General features: G+C 35.0%; 1 protein-coding gene across 2 annotated transcripts in view; it reads right to left on the bottom strand.

Moving 5' to 3' along the window:
* SOS1 (SOS Ras/Rac guanine nucleotide exchange factor 1) overlaps positions 1-20,816 on the bottom strand; it is a 117,984-nt gene that overhangs the window by 35,364 nt on the left and 61,804 nt on the right. For both annotated transcript variants that reach the window (XM_066378438.1, XM_066378439.1), the window contains exons 6-11: positions 19,239-19,382; positions 16,396-16,506; positions 16,221-16,319; positions 11,620-11,747; positions 10,191-10,846; positions 308-389 (exon numbers count right to left, since the gene is read on the bottom strand). In XM_066378438.1, coding sequence (XP_066234535.1) covers positions 308-389; positions 10,191-10,846; positions 11,620-11,747; positions 16,221-16,319; positions 16,396-16,506; positions 19,239-19,382 — 1,220 coding nt within the window. The remainder of the gene's footprint in view (positions 1-307; positions 390-10,190; positions 10,847-11,619; positions 11,748-16,220; positions 16,320-16,395; positions 16,507-19,238; positions 19,383-20,816) is intronic.

The following is a 20,816-nucleotide window of genomic DNA, read 5'->3' as shown; positions in this document are numbered from 1 at the left end:
TCATAAAACTTTGAATTTCCTGAGTCTAAATTATGTATTTTATATAGTTCTTTAGGTAGATTGTTATAAATTTGAAATTTCACATAATGAATTTCAATATAAAAAAGAATGCGTATTTTTATATTTAAATAATCAAAGCTAACATATCATTATAAAATAAATGGTCTCCTAAGAGATTTTATTTCTTAAAAAAGTGCTCATAAACTACAATTTAAAGCTCATCCATCATATTTCCAAGAAACATATAAGATCTTAGCTCAATCTCTTTTAAAAAGATAAAGAATTTAAACATTTAAAATTGACAGACCTTTCTATTATAAGACTCAGTAGTTCTTGAGGTTTACAAAAGGATCTGTACGTTGTAAGAAATGTCCGAACAAAATTGGGATCTAAGAAGAAAAAAGAAAAATCTTATTAAAATCTTTGATTCAGAATGATTATTTACATTTTCAAAAAGAGATCAAATAGTCAATTTTAAAAGTCCCAAAATGTTTTGACCACGTAGAATACTCTGGGCTTTATAAAGAACTGCTAGACTTAGTTCTTCTTAAATCAGTGGCAAAACTATGGATACTAAAATTTTACATCAACTTCATTTCTTGACCTCTGCACAACTCTGACTAGCTGATGTTAAACTAGTCTTTGGCCACAGAAATGTGAAGGGGAGAAAGGAAAAGGCAAAGGCTGAGCATGAAAGCCAGCTCCCAGCTGCTACCTGGATCTCAGAGCATCACCAGTTGGTTAATCTTCCTCACTAGTATAAAGGCTACAGAAAAATCCATTACTTTTCCTGACATCCAGACTAGTTTGTCTAAGAACGGTTATCTAGATTCTTTTCAATCATGTTAACAGAACACACAACTAGAAATTGGCTCTTGTAATGTTGTAGATTGAGTTAAATATAGTTTCTACATTATTTTATTTGTTAAAGATCTTTCTTATCTAAAACCTCTAAAAGATGCTGACAAATACCTATGTTTTAAAACTGTTAAATGCTGATTTGGTTCTAGTCACAACTTTTAATTACTTTTATTTCAAGTAGTCACAATGAGAGTTCAGTCACAAGAGCAGGAGTCTCCTATCCCTTCCAGCAGAGGACCTACTTTTCATTCACATCCCCATGAAGTGAAACAGGTGGTTGACTGAGTGTGACCACCTCCCCAGGCCTGGCCTATTGCAGATTCTGCCTGAGAGTTGTATCATCACCACAAGAGACCTGGGCCACCATCTTCTGCATAAAGAAGGGGAGAAACATCTTCCCACAATGGAAAAACAAAAACAAAAAACAGGTCTATAACTCAAACTTTATCATGGTCCATATTTAGTTGTAAGATTCATTAAAAAGGAGGGAAGAGTTCATTAACTTGATTTTCTTATCAGAAGAATTATTTTCATATTTTACACTGGACTGCTAAGCTCTAATTTAATGATGAACTCATTGAGCTTAACAAGCACCTTTATTTTTATTAGATTATATATACACTGTGGACCCTTCATAAGAAGTAGAGTATCTTTTATTAGCATAGGATTTAGCAGGTATCAGAATTAATTTGTTTGGAAATTTCTACTTAAACTGATTCTGTTTGATTAAGAACTCTAAATTTAGTCTTACAATAAAATAATTATAATATATTAATTTTTTCTCCAAAAAGCTAATTCATGGATTTATCATAAAATTGAAATCTATTTCCAATTGATTGGTATATGTGGTCATCAAGATAATAATTGAGTTAAATATCAGACAACTCAGAGCTTAAGATAATACTTTTTTAAGTTAAAGAAAAATTTAATAACAAAAATACATTGGTTTTAAATGCCCCTCCTCTCCTTTCACTTTATACCTTCTGAGGCTAGAGTGGGTTACTGATAAAAGTAATTTCAACACAAACAACCCTTTAGTAATTTCCTCTGTTGGTATTTTATTGTTTGTCTTCAGTTACAGAGTTCCTCAAACGTTAAAGACTAATGTCTCAACCAGAAGAAAAGATTTAAAAACAGAAGGCTGTACAAGATTTTAAAACAGAGATTTATATCGGTTTCATCACAGTTCTCCCTTTCAAGAATCTTCTTCCTGTTCTGCAAATCTATTTGTAAGGTGAGGCTACTCAAAATATCATGTGTTTAGGAAGCAAAAGCAGTAGCCACTGCAGAGATGCTGAGCTGTCACTGCTGGAGAGAGAGCCCAGACCTACAAAGTGCTCCAAGTACCCCTGAATTCTGTTCCAAATTTAGGGTGACCTATCCTTACTTTAAAAAAAAAGTTTGTTTCAGTCTAAAAGTCTAAAATTGATATCCATATCCATTTCTTCTTGAGTGTCATCTAAGTCAGGCTAAAAAGTTGTGGGGTATTAAAGGTACTTTTAAGTTGAAAAACAATAAAAGTCCTTAGTGAATTAAAAATACTTTAAAAAAACTGGCTCTTTTTAAAGGCATACCATTTTAAAATGGTCTTTTCATCTTAAACCAAAACCTCTGGCCATTTCAGTGCATTAGTAACTGATGACAATGCTGAAAAAGTCACAATGTGTTTCAGTGCCACATCAGTCAAGGCGGGGGGTCACATTAATTCCTGATGTCTGTTCTCTAAAGTTTTCAAACAGCATTCTCATCATTTATTCCATATGATTTCTGTGAAGTGATATATTTTTCCTTTCTACATACGAGAATTTACTAAGTCTTATCTAGGGTGACACAATAGAGTGACAGAGACGGTATCATAATGTAGATTGTATAATTCCTGATTTGGTGCTTTTTTTCCTACTGTATCATGTAACCTCCCCGGATGAAAGGATCCCTTAAGGTTCCCACGGTGGTGAGATCTAAATATAAAGAATGAATACATGAATTATATAATCACTACAGAAATTTAAATGATTAATTCAGAATACAGCTATAAACTGCTAATCTTGGGTAAAGGCACTACAAAATCTTTGAAAAATTAGCAGTCTAATTGTGATCCTATAATTCTTGTTAAGCCTTGTTCCAGATTTTAGGAAGTAGCAGCTGTACCTTCCTGTACACAGTATTTGAAGGGGAGTTTCTGAAGCTGGCAGTGAAATAAACACTCCTACAGTCATCAGTTCTACTAAGTTTTAAAGTGACTCAAGTTAAAGTTGTTTTTAGCTTGATTAGAAATGAGTAGTCTTGCCAGAAAAGGAAAAAAAAAAACAAAACAGAAGCTAAAAATAAACCAAGAAAATTTGGCAAAAGTTTAAGTACTTTCAAAAAAAATTTTAAAGGCTGAATATATTCCTAGGCTTGTATTAATTTAGACTCTATTTTTAGTCTAACACAATGAAGAATAAATGAAAAACTTATATTGAGAGGACCTAAAATCTGCATTTGAAATTTTATACAAAAAAGGGTACATATTCTAGAAGCTATTTTTATTTCTATTTATTTCCCCATTTCAGTGATTGTAGCATATACCATGTCACTACACTGGAGACCTTTATTGTATTGATGATGTAAGGCACTGAGAGAATTTGATATTTTTAAAATACCCATTACTAGCCCTGGCAGGGTGCCTCAGTAGATAAAGAATCATCCTGGCATGCCAGGGGTCATGGGTCTGAACCCCAGGCAGGGCACATAGGAAAAGCAATCAATGAGTTCACAACTGAATGTAACAACTAAGCGAACGAGTTATGCTTCTCTCTCTTTCTCTCTCTCTCCCTTCCTCCCTCTCTCCCCTCCCTGCCTCTCAAATCAATGGAAAAATTTAAAACAAAACCCATTAATAAGGACAGGTTATAATTTTGTAAGAAAACAAAGGACCTACTTACATTTATCAGGCAATGATAAAAGCTAAGTTTTATTTTGCCTCTGTTGGTTGTGTGAGTGGCAATTATTTACCTATATTAGAAAACGGTATTTCAGAGACAGAAGGAGTGCAAATGCATAAAGATACAAAAGCCAGGCTGGTTTGGTTTTAAAACATAAGCACAAACATATATTTGTGGAGAAAATTAAAATCAACTATTTTGATATTCTCATCTTTCTGTTTATCACTTGTTTGTGGATGTAATTCCACAAACTTCTTTCTCAAACAAACCCCTAATGGATTTCAATATCAGCAATAACAAAAACTTCCTCTGTGGAAGTTTTCTCTTCTATTCAACTCAAATGCCTGAACTATGATCTCCACCATGCTCACCTGCTGCTCAGAATCCCTCTGTCCATATAAATACCTGCTCACTACCATCATGTTCCTGGTCTAGTCCCAGGTTATTTCAAGCATGAGTTTTAGTTACTATTTTCTGCTAGTTTTTCTAGCTGCCTGTCTCCCTCTCTCTAAGACTTTGATAATATTTGACTGCACAGTCCTTTGAAATCTGAGGAACTCAGAATATACTTACATTAATGTTCAGAATATAGCATACTAGATTTGAGGTGATAAATTCAAACCTTTTTTGTATGTACTTATTTTGATCAACACTTAACATTTTATTTGGCATAGTCAATGAAATTTATGAGTTAGTTATTACCCTAGAGAGTTATTTATGTAAAGAATACCCTTCCCCCAGCCACCATAGTGAAACACTGTTCATCAGGATGTCTGTTCACGTGATAATTCTCCCTTTAATACAGCCATTTAAAAGGGTACAACAAACAATAAGCTCCTCAACAAGGATTTATAAACAATCACTCTTGAATTCCTCAAAAAAGGAAACAGACTGCTATGCTGACGCACAAACACTTAAAAAAATTAGAGTTTAAAAATAGAAAAGCACTGCCCTATAGATCAAAAACTATTCAAAAGACTTTTAAATTAAAACACCCAAAATGAGCTTACATAGGGCACAATCTCAAAAGAAATCTGATGCAGGTTTTTGAGGATTTTGTAAATGATGGCATAAAATAGTAAATACTTTAGAGAAAAACATCAACTGGCTTAAGTTTTTCAGTATCATTTTCCATACAAGAGAAGTTTACCATGCATGGGAAGCACCTTTTGCCCACATTTCAATATGAAAAACTTTTATTTTCATATATCAGTTCTAAATTATTACCCCTACCTCCAGGTTACCTCATTTGTCTAAAATGTCACACCAGATATACCATCACCCAACATTTCTTTACCCATGCTGTTTTAAGTCTCAATATTAGTTTGTACTTTATTGCCTATAACTGTAACCAAAATGAAATTCCTACTCTTATCTCCTCTTCTTTATTGCCCACTGATTTGTGCCTTATTACTGTATAGGTAAGGAAAGTCTCTTTATATCCCTGCCAGACTCAGAATGATCTGTCTAACTTGATAATTCTGTCCCTAGCTCTCTGGGATGAATTCCAAAGTTCTGATGTAGTTAGTGAATTATGACCTGTACACAAACACTGGATCTGTGCGACAAACTATAAATTAGGTTCCACATAAAACCCTGTTGCAATCTTTTAAACAAGTAAGTACTTTCTAATTCACCTACATTTAATTTTTTCTCCCAGAAAGCTTTCCTTTAGAGAGCACACACCACCAACAGACTAATGACTGGGTTTAGATAAAAATTAAAAGTATGATAACCAGTATGTAAATATATAATAAAATATTTACATTAAAATGAAAGTTCCTAGTTAGAACTTATTACCTATTTCAATAAGAAAAAAAGTTACTCTGACTATATTTTCATAGTAGACCTATTTTTCCAGAAATGAAAAAACACTTATATTACTGGCAATTCAAACCAAGCCTTATTTTTATTATTCCATACACATAATAAAAATTATGTTCTAATGAAAAGAATTCAACTTGTATGAGTCAGTGTAACATAGTAGAAAGTATATTCTATTAAGAGTCAAGAATCTACCTGACCAAGCGGTGGCGCAGTGGATAGAGCATCGAACTGGGACGCAGAGGACCCAGGCAGGGTTGAAACCCCGAGGTTGCCAGCTTGAGCACAGGCTCATCCAGCTTGAGCGCAAGGTCACTGGCTTGAGCGGGGGGTTACTGGCATAGTGTGGGATCATAGACATGACCCCATGGTCGCTGGTTTGAATACCAAGGTCGCTGGCTTGAACCCAAGGTCATTGGCTTGAGCAAGGGGTCACTTGCTCAGTTATAGACACCCCCGCTCAAGGCACATATGAGAAAGCAATCAAAGAACAACTAAGGAGCCACAATGAAGACTTGATGCTTCTCATCTCTCTCCTTTCCTGTCTGTCGGTCCCTGTCTGCCTCTCTCTGTCTGTCTCTCTGTCACACACACACACACACACACACACACACACACACACACACACACAAAAGTGTCAAGAAACCTAATGTGTAGTTCTCATTCTGCACTTACCTATGATATCATATAAGCTTCAGGGGCCTTGATTTTTTCATCTATAAAGTAATGAGTTGGTCACCTCATCTAACACTAGAGATCTATTGCTTTATTTCATAAATTACTGCGAAATACTTCATGGATTAAGTTGGCTGGAGACACAGCAAAGTCTGAATTAAGTAATGTTAAACTGGTTTTCCTTCTGCTTTTTATGATAATGTGTGACCAATCTATAATCTAAAAAATATCTGTAAGCAGTAGTTATTGAAGTCTCTTATTGTATTATAATCAGTCTTTTATTATAATTCTGTATGCTATAATAAAAATGTACAAGTTAAATTTTAGCTTTTGTTTTAATGAAGCCACAACTTGTAGTGTATGTTCTTCAATAAATACCTATCAACCAACTAACCAAACCCCTCCTATTCCATTCTACCTACCCCTCAAAAAAAGGAAAGAAAAAGAGCAGATCAATAGTTCTTAAAACAAATGGTAACTTGATGCATTATCATTGTAGTAAGGGCTCAGAGTCCATTTGAACTGGAAGAAAAATAATAACTGCTTAAAAATTAACTACTTTCATGTTTTACAAGTTTATAGATGGTCTATTAAAAACATATTCTATTGCCAGTAATACATTCATTCAGTAACAGACCTTACAGAGAGCCCAAACAAACTAATACTAATTTGTGTGTTCTGTAAACCACAACTCAAAAAAGATGCTTGTTGTTTCTAGTTACAGCAGTAATATGTTTATGATAATTAAGTTAAAGTATTTAATTAAGCTTCAAAAGAAGAAAAGAAAAATGTCAAAAAACTTAGCCAAATTTTTGAAACCAATACTGACATTTTATACCTTAAGAAATTAATGAAAGACATTTTTAAAAAACTAATTTAAAAAAAAGTAAGACAACCTTGTCAATTTAAATTTCAATATACAAATTGCAAAGTTCTACAAGTCTAGAAATTTAGGTGTTTTATATTAACTAGAAGTATGACCATTTTATTAAAAAGTATCTAATAAAACAGGATGGCATAAGTACTCTGTCTACAGTCTTGGCTAATGTGTACATTAAGGAAAGAGGACTGACCAATTTATAGAAAAACTGTCAGCTATGCTTGCTCAAATTTTGTTTGTTTTAAAGTGTCCTCATTCAAAAAATATTTAAAAGGCACAGTTCCCTAAAAAGGAAATATTTCATTGTAGTTCTGAAACTACTTATTAATAATTATAAGTCAGGACTATGAAATACAACAGTTTAAAGAACAGGTTAAAGTTCTTACCATTAACAATCAAAAATTCTGTAAAATACCACAAGCAGTTTAAAGAAAAATTTTATCACTAACAATTGAGTTTTACAGAAACACTTTTATTACAAATTTTAGAATCTGAAAATGTCTTCCAGTTCAATACTGACTTATGATAGTAAACACTAGGAAGTCTTCTTCAGAATTTGCCACTTACATTTGTCTACAGGAAAATTAAATTGAAGAATTGATTTTACTCTAAACAGTGTAAGAATTCAACACAAAGTTCTTAAAAATAAAACGATGGACGGTTTAGAAAGCTTATGCTAAAAAATTCTGTGAATCTTCTAAGACACTTAACCCTTTGAGTAGTACAAACATTCATGTACGTCCTCCCTCAGAAGGTTAACAAAAAACTCACTACTCAAAGGGTTAATCAGAATGATATGGCAAAGAAGAGCAATTTGATCTTTTACAACCTTAAAATAACAGAGAAATAAGAATTCTACAACCACAAATTTTTTGGTAATTTAATAAAACATTGTAGTTGTATTCTAGATCTTAAAAAGAAATTAATGAAGATCAACTAAATAGATAGGTCACATTAATTACTGATAATTGTACCTTTTCTCAAAAAACAGTTTCATATGTAAAAAAAGATAACAGAATAATCTTTCTTTTTTTATGTAAAAATCCTAGGCAGCTTATTTAAATTTCCTATGCCTTGATTTATTTTGGGGTCAGTAAAATGAATACACTAACTACAGAAGTTTCTAGGTGAAAAATCAATAGTAAAATTGGAATTCCAGAATAGTCTTCTTTCAATATATTATTGATATTTCAGCTACTACCTGCTACTACTAAATAGTATGTGCTTAGAGCATGGTCCTCAACCTTTTTTGGGCCACGGACTGGTTTAATGTCAGAAAATATTTTCACAGACCGGCCTATAGAGTGGGATGGGTAAATGTATCACGTGACCAAGACAAGCGTCAAGAGTGAGTCTTAGATGGATGTAACAGAGGGAATCTGGTTATTTTTTAAAAATAAAACATCGTTCAGACTTAAATATAAATAAAACAGAAATAATGTAAGTTATTTATTCTATCTCTGCGGACCGGTACCAAATGGCCCACGGACCGGTACTGGTCTGCGGCCCGGGGGTTGGGGACCACTGGCTTAGAGGACCCAAACTACTTTTAAATTTTGCCTTTGGTAAACAATATTCTTTTACTATGCAAAAGGCTAGTAAAAGAGCTAACAATTAGAGGCCAAATAAAAACTAAAAACAAAACCACTGGCTTATTTATCCCAGAGACACATGGAGACAACGAAACAAATTTATATTTATAAAGTGCTTTATATCACTGATACAAATATTCTGACTTAATTTTACAGTTTTGCAAGGTGGCCCTGATAGTTTCCAGGCTATATAAGTAGTTCTGACTGGGCATTTAATAAATTGAACAGATTAGCATTATCAAATACTATTCATCTTTATTACAGTGGATTAATGGATATTTTTGAAAGCTTAATTTAATTTGTACTGGAAGAGTTTCCAGAGAGAAGTGAGAACCCATTTATAATACTTTCAAAAGTGAAGAAAAATTTCCATAGAAACACACATCTCCTAGAGCTATAAGCCAGAAGTATGGAGATGGAGGTTAATTTTCACATTCAACTATTTAAGAATAGGATTTGCTATATGAACTACATTTGATTTTATAATAAAAATATTCTCTGAAAATAAGTTTACATTTATATTTACAAAAGCTTTCAAATATAGTATTTCATTTTTTTTCTTTCCAATAATATTCTAAGGTAGCTGTTGTGTTGATTTTTGAAATGAAAAACTATGGTTCTGAGACCTTAAAAAACTATAACAGAGGGGGGTAAAATCCAGATTTAATGCTCTTTCTACTATTCTATACTTGACAAGTTGAAGGTTGAAGAATACTGGATTATCATGTATTACTTTATTAGAAGAAATAAGATTACTTAAAAATGAATTGTTATATGGGATCCTTCTTAAACATTACATTTGATTCAGCCTATAGCAATCTTCCTAGGTGTTTTGGACATGTCTGTCTCTAAAAATTGCCCTGCTATGGTGAAGCTGTTTTCTTCAATAACATCAGTTGTAAAAAACAAAAAATACTGAAAACTTAAATGACTTCCAGGATTGCTATATTTAGTAAGTTTTAGAAATGGAAATTAAGAAAAACCAATGCTGTGCATATTTGTACTATCAGCATGATATTGGTGGTAGATGTATATTAAAATTTTTACTGATTTTAAAATCTCAATAAAAAGAAAGAAAGAAAAAAGAGGTACAGGTATAGAAAGGTTTTAAGACGCTAATGATGATGATTTGTCACTACGTTTAGTCTTCTTGCTGCCACTTTCTAACTGGGTAAATTTAGCCAAGTGAGTATAACTTCTCATTTATAACTCTGGTTGTAAAGTTAAAAATAATATATGTAAAGGTAGTACAAAAAAGTATAAAATTTCAAAGAAATATAAACAGCAGTATTTTTTGTCAAAGAAAAATGAACAGTGATAATATGGATGTCTTGGGTTAGTTTGCTTTCTATTTTAGGTACGTTGATCAGTGTAGCAGAGAAAATCAGCTTGAAACAGGAAAATTAAAGTCACAGGCAACTTCTTATTTCTTACCTGCATACATATGGTATGTGAGCCTCTCTATAAGTTTAATAACAGTTCCTGCTTTGATAATTGGAATTCCAGCCTTGGGCTGCATGTTTTCTTCAAATATTATATTCTCTTCAGAGTCGGGCTCTGCAAATCTATAAACGTCAGCACTGGGGAGCCTCATCTGCTCCTCCTTCTCTTCCTGCAGCATTGTCACATCAAGCATCCTCTCTAGTGTACTCCGGTACTGTAAAGATATCAGTGCTGCCATCCAATTGTTTTTCTCTTCAGCTGACTTGGCAGAAAATATTACACTATTTTCATCTTTTAAAATTATTTCAAAAGCATGCTTGTACTCACTGGTGTCATCTTTGTCATTAATTTGTACCTTTCTCATAAAAAACTTTTCTTTAAGACGATATTCCGCATTGCTAGCACCAGGAAGTCTTGGCTGCCCATGATTTGATTTACAGCAAATCATTAAGCCATCAAAGAGAAATATGTGTCGCTCATGTTTGGCTCCTACACGTGTAAGAGTTCCTTCCATTATAAACTCATTGCAACACTGTCCAATGTCTTTTCCCTCCCAACCATCAATATTCTTCTGAATCTCATTCATCTTCTTGATTGCTAGTTGTTTCCCCTTCATTTGCTGACTATAAAACCGACATGCAGATTCACTGGGATAAAGGAAAAAACATTATTAGTACACAGATGACAGAGAACCTAGAATTCATGTAAATAAAAGATAATGTAAACGTGCATTTTAAAAAGTCACATTGAGAAGGTTTTTACTAATTCTTTGAATATATTAGTGTTACAAAAATTACACAATTTGGAAATGGAAGCAACACAGTAGAGATGTTTTTTAGTGCTCTAAAAAGAACAGTTAGTATTGACAAAATTGTACTATATAAATTCAGCTACAAATGATTATTTCTACCTTGGCTACAAATATTTGAATAACAAATATTAAAAAGCATCCCAATATAATGAAAAAAAATAATTTAAGAGGTTTAAAAATTGCTTAGAAATGCTCAAGTAGACAAAACTCAAAGTTAAAAAATATGCACATATTATCATTAGGAAACTGGAAGCAATATTATCTGAATTAATGTCTCAAGTTAAATAATCTCTAATATAAGGGATACTTTGACAGAACAATGATGTTGACATAAATCTACCCAATACATTTTGCTCCATCTCTCCTTTAGCTTACCAGTTGACTCTCAGGAGGTCTTGTCTGGGAGTATGCAAGGAAAATGCACAATATGAAAGGTTTTTCAAACAATAACAAATTCTCTTGGCTTTGATGTCACTTCCTCTGAAAGACCAAGCTTGTCACTAAAACTATTTTCTTCATTGTTTACTTGAGAAGGGAACTTGGATCCCTGAATTTATAGTATAATATTCAAAGTGAAAAAGAGGCTTATCAAAAAGAGAAAATATTCACCTCAATCTTCGTTTTGCAAGACTTTTAGAACATATTTTTTCCATACCACTCTGAACATTAAGCAAAGCTGTTATTGCTTGTTTCAAACATTCCTTGTCTTCTTGATCTTCACTCTTTTCTTCTAACTGCTATAAAATGAAAATGACAAATCTGAGCCAGGAGAACAGTTGTGGACAAAAAATAATAAGATCATATTATTTAAGGATAAAGCTGATACCAATTCAACTCTTTCTACCACAATAAAAATTTTAAATGTGTCAAAATATATTGAGTCTTTTTCTTCTTTATATATTACTATCCATATCAACATGCAATCATGTTTTCCACATTTAAAAATAAAGTAGAAGCAGTGTTAAAAGATGTCACACCCTTGTGACCGGCATTAATGTGCAGTTTCTCAGATGCATATTACTGAAATGAGGGATAAATATTTTTTTTACTTCATAGCACTTTGCACAACTGTAGGCAGATAGATGAGTTTTTTTGAAGTGTGAAATTTGGTCTTAGGTTTTTGATTCTGATATTAATGTTATAGGTAATGAGATGATAAAGAAAATAAATATACAGAATAAGATGCAATACAATGGAGAGGAACTTGAAGATATTAAACATAGGATCAAATTTGACTTCACTTCTGTATGACCTTGGGGCAAATTACTTGACTTCTGAACTCCACTTTTCCCATCTGTCAATGGAGTTTTTAAATAAAAGCTTGCCCTGCCTACTTGATGAGTTTATTATAAAAAATCAAAGCACTTTGGGGAGATCCAAGATGGAGGCCAAATAGGTGGATCTTACAGTCACCTCTTCCTGAGACCAAACTAGAATTACAACTAAAATATAAAACAATCAACCTGAATAACCATTGAAGACTAGCTGAAGAAAAGTCTTATAACCAAGGATCTACAGAAGAAGCCTCATCAAGACTGGTAGGAAGGGTGGAGACGTGAAAAAGGCTGGCTCTGCTCCCATGGGTGGTGGCTGAGGTTGTAGAGGGACATTTCAGTTGCAAAGAAACATGCCCCAAATAAAAGAACAGGAGAAATCTCTGGAAAAAGAGCTAAATCAAATGGAGGCAAGTAATTTACCAAATATAGAGGTCAAAGTGATGATTATATAGATGTTCAAGGAACAAAGTGAGAACTTTAACAATGAGATAGCAAGCATAAAAAAGGACTTAGAGGCCCTGGCCGGTTGGCTCAGTGGTAGAGCGTCGGCCTGGCGTGCAGAAGTCCCGGGTTCGATTCCTGGCCAGGGCACACAAGAGAAGCGCCCATCTGCTTCTCCACCCCTCTCTTTCCTCTCTGTCTCTCTCTTCCCCTCCCACAGCTGAGGCTCCACTGGAGCAAAGATGGCCCGGGCACTGGGGATGGCTCCTCGGCCTCTGCCCCAGGCGCTAGAGTGGCTCTGGTCGCAACAGAGTGACGCCCGGAGGGGCAGAGCATCGCCCCCTGGTGGGCAGAGCGTCGCCCCCTGGTGGGCATGCCCGGTGGATCCCGGTCGGGTGCATGCAGGAGTTTGTCTGACTGTCTCTCCCTGTTTCCGGCTTCAGAAAAATACAGAAAAGAAAAAAAAAAAGAAAAAAAAAGGACTTTGAAACCATAAAAAACAAACTAGTCAGAAATGAAGAATACAATATCTGAAACAAAGAATACACTAAAAGGAATAAACAGTAGGTTTCTAAATTTAGAAAGCTAGTTCAAGGGACTAAACGTGAGGCAGATCTCTGCTGGCCTTATTTTTATGGACTAGAGAGAAGTTAGTTTTCTAAATCTCTTATTGTTGGTATTAACATTTCAGCTCATGGGCAGTATAAAAACTGGTCTTAAGTATATAGCAATTAAACCAGATGCATGCAGAATATGAAAAAAAAGTAGAGAAAAAATGATTTAGAGTAGAAGATATTTGATACCCCACTTACAAACTGGAAAAGCAGCCAAACAAAGCCATTAACAAATACATACAAGATATTTGTGAAAGGGGACTGCAGAGCATATTTCCTCTCAAGGACTTTTTAGCACACTACTAGTGGGTCAACAGTGGGTGTTTAAAGTGATTGAGGTAGCACAATTCATATCTGCCTTTTGCAGTTTGCTTTATGTAGCATTAAAGAAAGGCTATTTTGGGAGGGGGAAAAAACCCTCCTGCTTTTAACATTTCTCAGTTCTTTTTTTTCTTTTGTTTTTAAGTGAGACAGAGAGACAGAGACGGAGACAGACAGACCTGAAGGGCAAGAGATGATAAGTATCAACTCATAGTTGCAGCATTTTAATTGTTCATTGATTGCTTCTCATCCATGCCTTGACTGGGGGGGGGGGGGGGGGGGGCTCCAGCCAGCAATGCTGCACTCAAGCTGGAGAGCCCACGCTCAAGCCAGCGACCTTGGGGTTTCAAGCCTGGGTCCTCAGCGTCCCTGGTCAACACTCTATCCCACTGCACCATCACCTGTTCAGGCCATTTCTCAGTTCTTGCCCCTAAGTTTTCCACTCACTGCATTATGCAGCTCTCAGTTTTTAACCGTAATCTTTTCCCACAATTCCTATACTTAAGCACCTGGGGTTACATTTTTTTGTAATACTTGTGATGTTAAGGGAGAAAAATGAAGGCCCATTCTTCAAGTCTAGTTCACAAAATTCTAGGAAGTAATATGAACCAGGGCTATTCATGCTTAAACCATAGAAATCCTTTTAATTGCTGAACAATGTACCTATAAAATAAAAAGTTACCATAACTATCAATTAAAAATTTTTTTAATTGCCTGTACTTGGAGAGAGTAAATAATTACTTTCTCTTATAGTATTATGATTATTAGGTTTTACAGCTTTCTGAACCTTCATCAAGGCTTTTTGTTCTTATTTATAAATTAATAATTGCTTTGAAGTTTTATGTATATTTTAATCCTTGTGAATTTAATTATAGTCTCAGGTAAAAATCTTATTGTTAATAAGAAGAAGGAGGCTATATTACAAACTTGTTTGCAAATGTCCCATTATTACTATGGTTTGCCATAATGAATTGTTGGTTAAAGAATGATTTTACACACAAAGTGCTTCCTCTTGATTATTCTCTTAAAATAATCATCTTATATTACCAAAGACCTTAAATGGTATTTTGTTTGAAGTCTAGAACAAAGAGCTAAGAGCTCTGTAATTCCTCCTGGTGATTAAGTCCTTAAACTACCTTAGTCCTTTCCCAATTCAAACATTCTTACTTCAGAAATATAACCACAGTCCAAATTACTACAGTGTAGAGACCTGGGGAAACAGGGAAAATGTAGGGATGAGAAACCTAGTTTATTAAATTCAAAGGCCTTCTATTCATCACCGACACATTAGAGAGAGCCCACTTTGTCATGTTCTCCTGCAAACTATAAGCTTGATTTCTAGTACTACAATCTCCATAACAAAGTCATATTAAATTGAGTTTTTCTTTAATGAAACATTCTTTTAAAAGCTAAAGAAAAATAGAATATCTGTATTATCTCACCCATTACTTAAAATTTTTGAAAAAAATTGTTTTAAGGACATATTATCCATAATCTAAAGGAGACAATATTAAGTACATAAGTATTTAAAAGTTAATAACTTTTTTTTTTTTTTTTTTTTACGTTTTTCTGAAGCTGGAAACAGGGAGAGACAGTCAGACAGACTCCCGCATGCGCCCGACCGGGATCCACCCGGCACGCCCACCATGGGGCGACGCTCTGCCCACCAGGGGGCGATGCTCTGCCCATCCTGGGCGTCGCCATGTTGCGACCAGAGCCACTCTAGCGCCTGGGGCAGAGGCCACAGAGCCATCCCCAGCGCCCGGGCCATCTTTGCTCCAATGGAGCCTTGGCTGCGGGAGGGGAAGAGAGAGACAGAGAGGAAAGCGCGGCGGAGGGGTGGAGAAGCAAATGGGCGCTTCTCCTATGTGCCCTGGCCGGGAATCGAACCCGGGTCCTCCGCACGCTAGGCCGACGCTCTACCGCTGAGCCAACCGGCCAGGGCCAAAAGTTAATAACTTTGAGCTACATATTGAGTTATAATTTTTACAGAAAAGGTTCCCCTTTAACCTAGTCAATTTCAGAGTATAACAAGGAAAAAGGAGGGAAAAAAAGAACCTTTACTTAAGAAGCATTTTGGTTAATGCTTCTTAAATTGAGCATTTTGACCTGTGATAATATGATGAATTTTTACTGGGGTTATATATAGCTTACTGGTTCTAAAGTAATGATAAACAGTTTTCTAGCAATAGTGGCAAACTTGAGCTATGAAAATTAGATAATAAAATCTTCCCCATTAGGCCTTATCCCCATTCAGGACTATCTAAGTCCCTGAATCTGCGGAGGTCCCCAAAGAGAGATATGGAGGCAGAAATCCAAGGTTGTTCCAAATTACCATGTAAACAAAATGTAAGGACACAAGATAAAAAATATCTGATTATTGCTTTTTATTCACTATTAAAACCGGAGAAAATATGCCACTGTTCTGCAGATTCATTTACATTTGCTTCTTAACTAGAAAAAGTAAACAGTTACAGACTAATGTTCATGGGTGCTCATATAATAATTCATAAACGAATCAGTAAGTAGTTGCATCACATTTGAATATTTCTCTTACCTTTAAAAGTTCAAAGTAATGTAGACAGTGGTAAACTGGGGCTAGAAGCAGCCTGGGTAAAACATACTGAACCGCTTCTTTGAAACCTTCGCCTATTGACTAGAAAACAAAGTGATTTAATTTTTTAAAGTTTATTTTTCAGATATCATATATTTTGATTTAAAAATTACTATACCTGCAAATAAAGTGCCGCTCCAGGCTTTGACAACTGACTAAGGAAACGATCATGAAAACCAGGTCGTAAAATATCTCGAGCATATGATTCATATGGATCAAATGCCAATTCCTTAGAAAACAAAGAAGGTAAAACATAAATAATCTTTCTCCAAGGTAGAACATAAAAAGAAAACCCATAAACATAGAAAGATTAAATTATGGGCACATCTATACCAGCACAATTACATATTTCCTTTAAAGCCCCTAAACAATATCACATGGCTATTAATTATAATTTAGAAAGGCTAAATATAACATTCTTAAGTAAGAGGGTAAATCAATGTATTCTGATGAGTAACGGGATCCTTATATGTTATGATACCTCATTAAAGGAGTCTTGTAGAGTATTATCAACCAACATGATCATAAGAATGGGGAGATTTTGGGTTCTGGAAAACAAGTTTAGCCTGACCACCAAAGAATATAGGTATCTACACCTAGATAAAGAACAAATATTTAGAACACTGGTGCCAGACATTTATTTTCTCATGGTCATTTCTTAGTGGTAGACTTTTACTTTCACATCTGTAAGCCAGAGGTAGCAGTTTATATCATGTAAAATTCATTGTTACAGTTTTCACAAACAATTAAACAATTTAATCCAAATTGCCAAAAAATTTACCATCAGCAATACATTAATAGACTAAACAACTGTAATGGTTATGTCTAAACAATGAAAATCTACTGGTTTTGATGATTCCTTTGGAAAAAGAGGGTGGGTATCTTGACTTTAGCAAGGAGTAGGATCTCTACTCTCTTCCATCCTATGCCATATTCCAGGTTAAAAAACAACAACAAAATAACAAAAAGGTGCTCTAGATTCTAGCAAGAGCTCCTATCTATGAAGGGTAATTCTAGAAAGAGGAAGGAGACACCTAGTGGAGGTGTGCAACAGGAGGAAGAGGGAATGACAAGAACAAATTATGTTTAGGTATCAATTACCCTTAATGTTGTTATCTCAGATTCTTTTTTTAAGGAAAGATTGAATAATAACAACACAAGATCAGAAATTAGAAGACCCAAGTTCTGTTCTTTATGAAACACAATATGGCACATAAAGTTCCAAATCATCCTGCATTCTTAAACTGGCTCCTAGTTCATTTCCCAATTTCAATTCTTTCAATTGTCTAACTAAAAATTTCTTTAATTATGTAATACTGAAAATTGCAGCCCAGCCCACTGTAGGTTGTACTAGGATGGCTAGTTTCAACACTGACAACTGCAAGGGGTCAAGTATGAATAGAGTGAGTAAGAGAGAAGAATTAAAATGTGATTAGATGCTTTTATCTTGGGTCTTTTGAACTCTAGAAATTATCATATACAGCAGATAATATCTTTGACTCTGGGTTATTTCTGTTGTTTTGTTTTTATGAGAAAGAGAGATAGAGAAACAGTGAGAGAGAAACAGAGAGAGACCGGAAGGGAGAAAGGTGAGAACCATCGACTCGTATTTGTGGCACCTTAGTCATTCATTGATTCATTCTCATCTGTGCCTTGAGCTGGAGGCTCCAGCAGAGCCAGTGACCCCTTGCTCAAACTAGCAATCCTGGGCTCAAGCCAACAACTTTGGGTTCAAGCCAATGACCATGGGGTCATGTCTATAATCCCACGCTCAAGCCGGCAACCCTGCACTCAAGCCAGATGAGCCCGTGCTCAACCTCGAAGTTTTGAACCTGGGTCCTCAGCATCCCAGGTCGGTGCTCTATCCACTGTGCAACCCCCTGGTCAGGCAATGCCAACTTTCATGGAACACATTTAATCTTCATTATCCTTAAGAGCTCAACACCCAGCTACCAGAGCTCATTACCTTGAACATCTATCTCATTTCTAATCTTGTTTTTGAGTCATTATGTACATTGTTACTTTTTAAAATGTTTTGACTTCTATATGTTTTCAGCAAGACTGGAGGGGCTATAGTGAAGCTTAAATTTATCACGCTATTTTGCCTAAAAATATTTATTTATTTTACAAACTGTGTTATAATAAAAGATATAGTAGACTTTGGAGTGAGAACAAAGCAAGAGCTAGAAACCTCTGAATGACCATCAATGCTAACTTATCAGGACTAACTCATATAGTATTTTTGCATTTGAAATCCCCAAGGAGTCTACGGCCATACCACCCTGAACGCGCTCAATCTCGTCTGAAATCCCCAAGGAGAGAGCAACCATTTTTCTAGCCCCATGATATCTGAATCATTTAGGCCCTGGACTTCATTTTCCCATTCATTTTGCCCCATTTTACCACCCCATCCCAAATAATGTGTGGCTATCATATTGAGTAGCTTACTATGTGAAGATGGTTAGTTAAATATTTAAGGTAGGTTTTATTTTATTTAGTATCACAAAAATTCCAAGTTCTAATATTATCCTCATTTTACAAATATAAATATGGGGGTTTAGAGATGTGAAATTGTCCATGGTCACATAAAACTAGTAAGCAGCAGAGATTAGATTGGAACACAAATAGTTTGACTTTGTACCCAAGTTCTATGGTCTCTTCACTGATAGGGCATTCATCAACTTTTCTGAGCCTCACTATGTTCATACAGACAACTGAATTTCAGCTGTAAATGTCTCCTCCTTCCATGGGATCTGCTTTTATATAACAGATGAGGGACTAATTTTTCTGGGTTCCATAAGATAAACAAATGTTAGCAATGACCCTCTGAAGGAGTAATAAAGCAGAGTAGGCAGCAGTTAAGATCTATGACTTTATCTGAAAATATGAATTAAGATTCTAATTTAAATGCAGAGTAGGGCTTTTATGCAGATTTATTTGGTATGTAATTAAAGTACTTACCTCTGCTAAGTCTTCAAAGCAGCTTCCTACTAGTGGATGGGGACTGCCTTCATCAGTCATTTCTACAGTATCTTCTATATGGCCCAGTAACTTTACACTAAGTTCGTGTATATCTACTATACGACTAAATATATTTTCTACATCCTGTTGGGAAGGAAAACACACTAATTCAGTTAGGTTGTACACTAAAAAACAAGTTTTGACATTCTATCATTACCACTTTCAAATTCTCCTACGTGATTTTATAATAACAAAATTTAACATGGCAGATACTATGAGAAAGTTTAACAACTTACAAAATTAAATAAAAGATAACACAAGAATTTCTTCTGCAATAATGTACAACTTGCAAATACATATCTCTAGGTCAGTGGTTCTCAAACTTTTAGGCCTCAGGTCTCATTCACACTTAAAAATTATTGAAGACTCCAAAGGGTTTTTGTTTTATATCTATTAGTATTTCCTATATTAGAACTTAAACCCAAGAAAATTTTAAAACATTAAAAAAATAACAATAAATAGCATGTGTATGAAAAGTAAATATTCTTCTAAAACAAACAAAAAGATTTAGTGGGAAGAATGATATTGTTTTGTTTTTGAAAAATCTCTAATATCTAGCTTAATAGATAACAGCTGAATTTTCATTTTAAATGTGGAAGGCCACATTTAATGTTTTCACATATTGCTTTGGTCAAAGCATATGGAGAAAATACATCTCTACACAGATATGTAGTTGGGGGAAAAAGGAGTATTTTAATAGTCAATTCAAATAATTTTGGATATCCTTTTCTTTTTATATAGCTTCTTTATTGAGATGTAAGTCATACACCATAAAGTTCACCCTTTCAAAGGGTGCTTCAATGATTTTTGTATGTTCACAGAGCTGTTCTATCATTACCACTATCAAATTCCAGAACATCTTCATCGCCCCCCAAAAAGAGCCTGTATCCATTAGCAGCACTCTCCATTCTTCCCTTCCCCTAGTCAATGGCAACCACTAATCTCCTTTCTATGTGTATGGGCTTGCCTGTTCTGGACTTTTATATGAATAAATATTTTTTATGATATTGAACCAAAATTCAACAAATAAGTAGTTTCTTTTTTTTTTTGTATTTTTCTGAAGCTGGAAACTGGGAGAGACAGCCACTCTAGCGCCTGGGGCAGAGGCCAAGGAGCTATCCCCAGCGCCCGGGCCATCCTTGCTCCAATGGAGCCTTGGCTGCGGGAGGGGGAGAGAGAGACAGAGAGGAAGGGGGGGGGAGGGCGGAGAAGCAAATGGGCGCTTCTCCATGTGCCCTGGCCGGGAATTGAACCCGGGTCCCCCGCACACCAGGCCGATGCTCTACCGCTGAGCCAACTGGCCAGGGCCAATAAGTAGTTTCTTAACGTCTAGTTGGAATGTGGAATCTGAAACCATATCAACTCCATGCTGTTACACTAAAATCCACTGGCCTGTTTTGAACTCTGAATAGATTTTTTAACCATGTATGATTTTGTAGCATAATAAATTTGGTCATTTGGAAAATATTAGGTCATTGAGTTCTATAGATCTTAAATGTTAACACATTTTCACTATAC

Source organism: Saccopteryx leptura, chromosome 3 (genome assembly GCF_036850995.1).
Source record: "Saccopteryx leptura isolate mSacLep1 chromosome 3, mSacLep1_pri_phased_curated, whole genome shotgun sequence".
Lineage (NCBI taxonomy): Eukaryota > Metazoa > Chordata > Mammalia > Chiroptera > Emballonuridae > Saccopteryx > Saccopteryx leptura.
The sequence above is the reverse complement of the archived record's forward strand: the minus strand, read 5'-3'. Positions and strand labels throughout refer to the sequence as shown.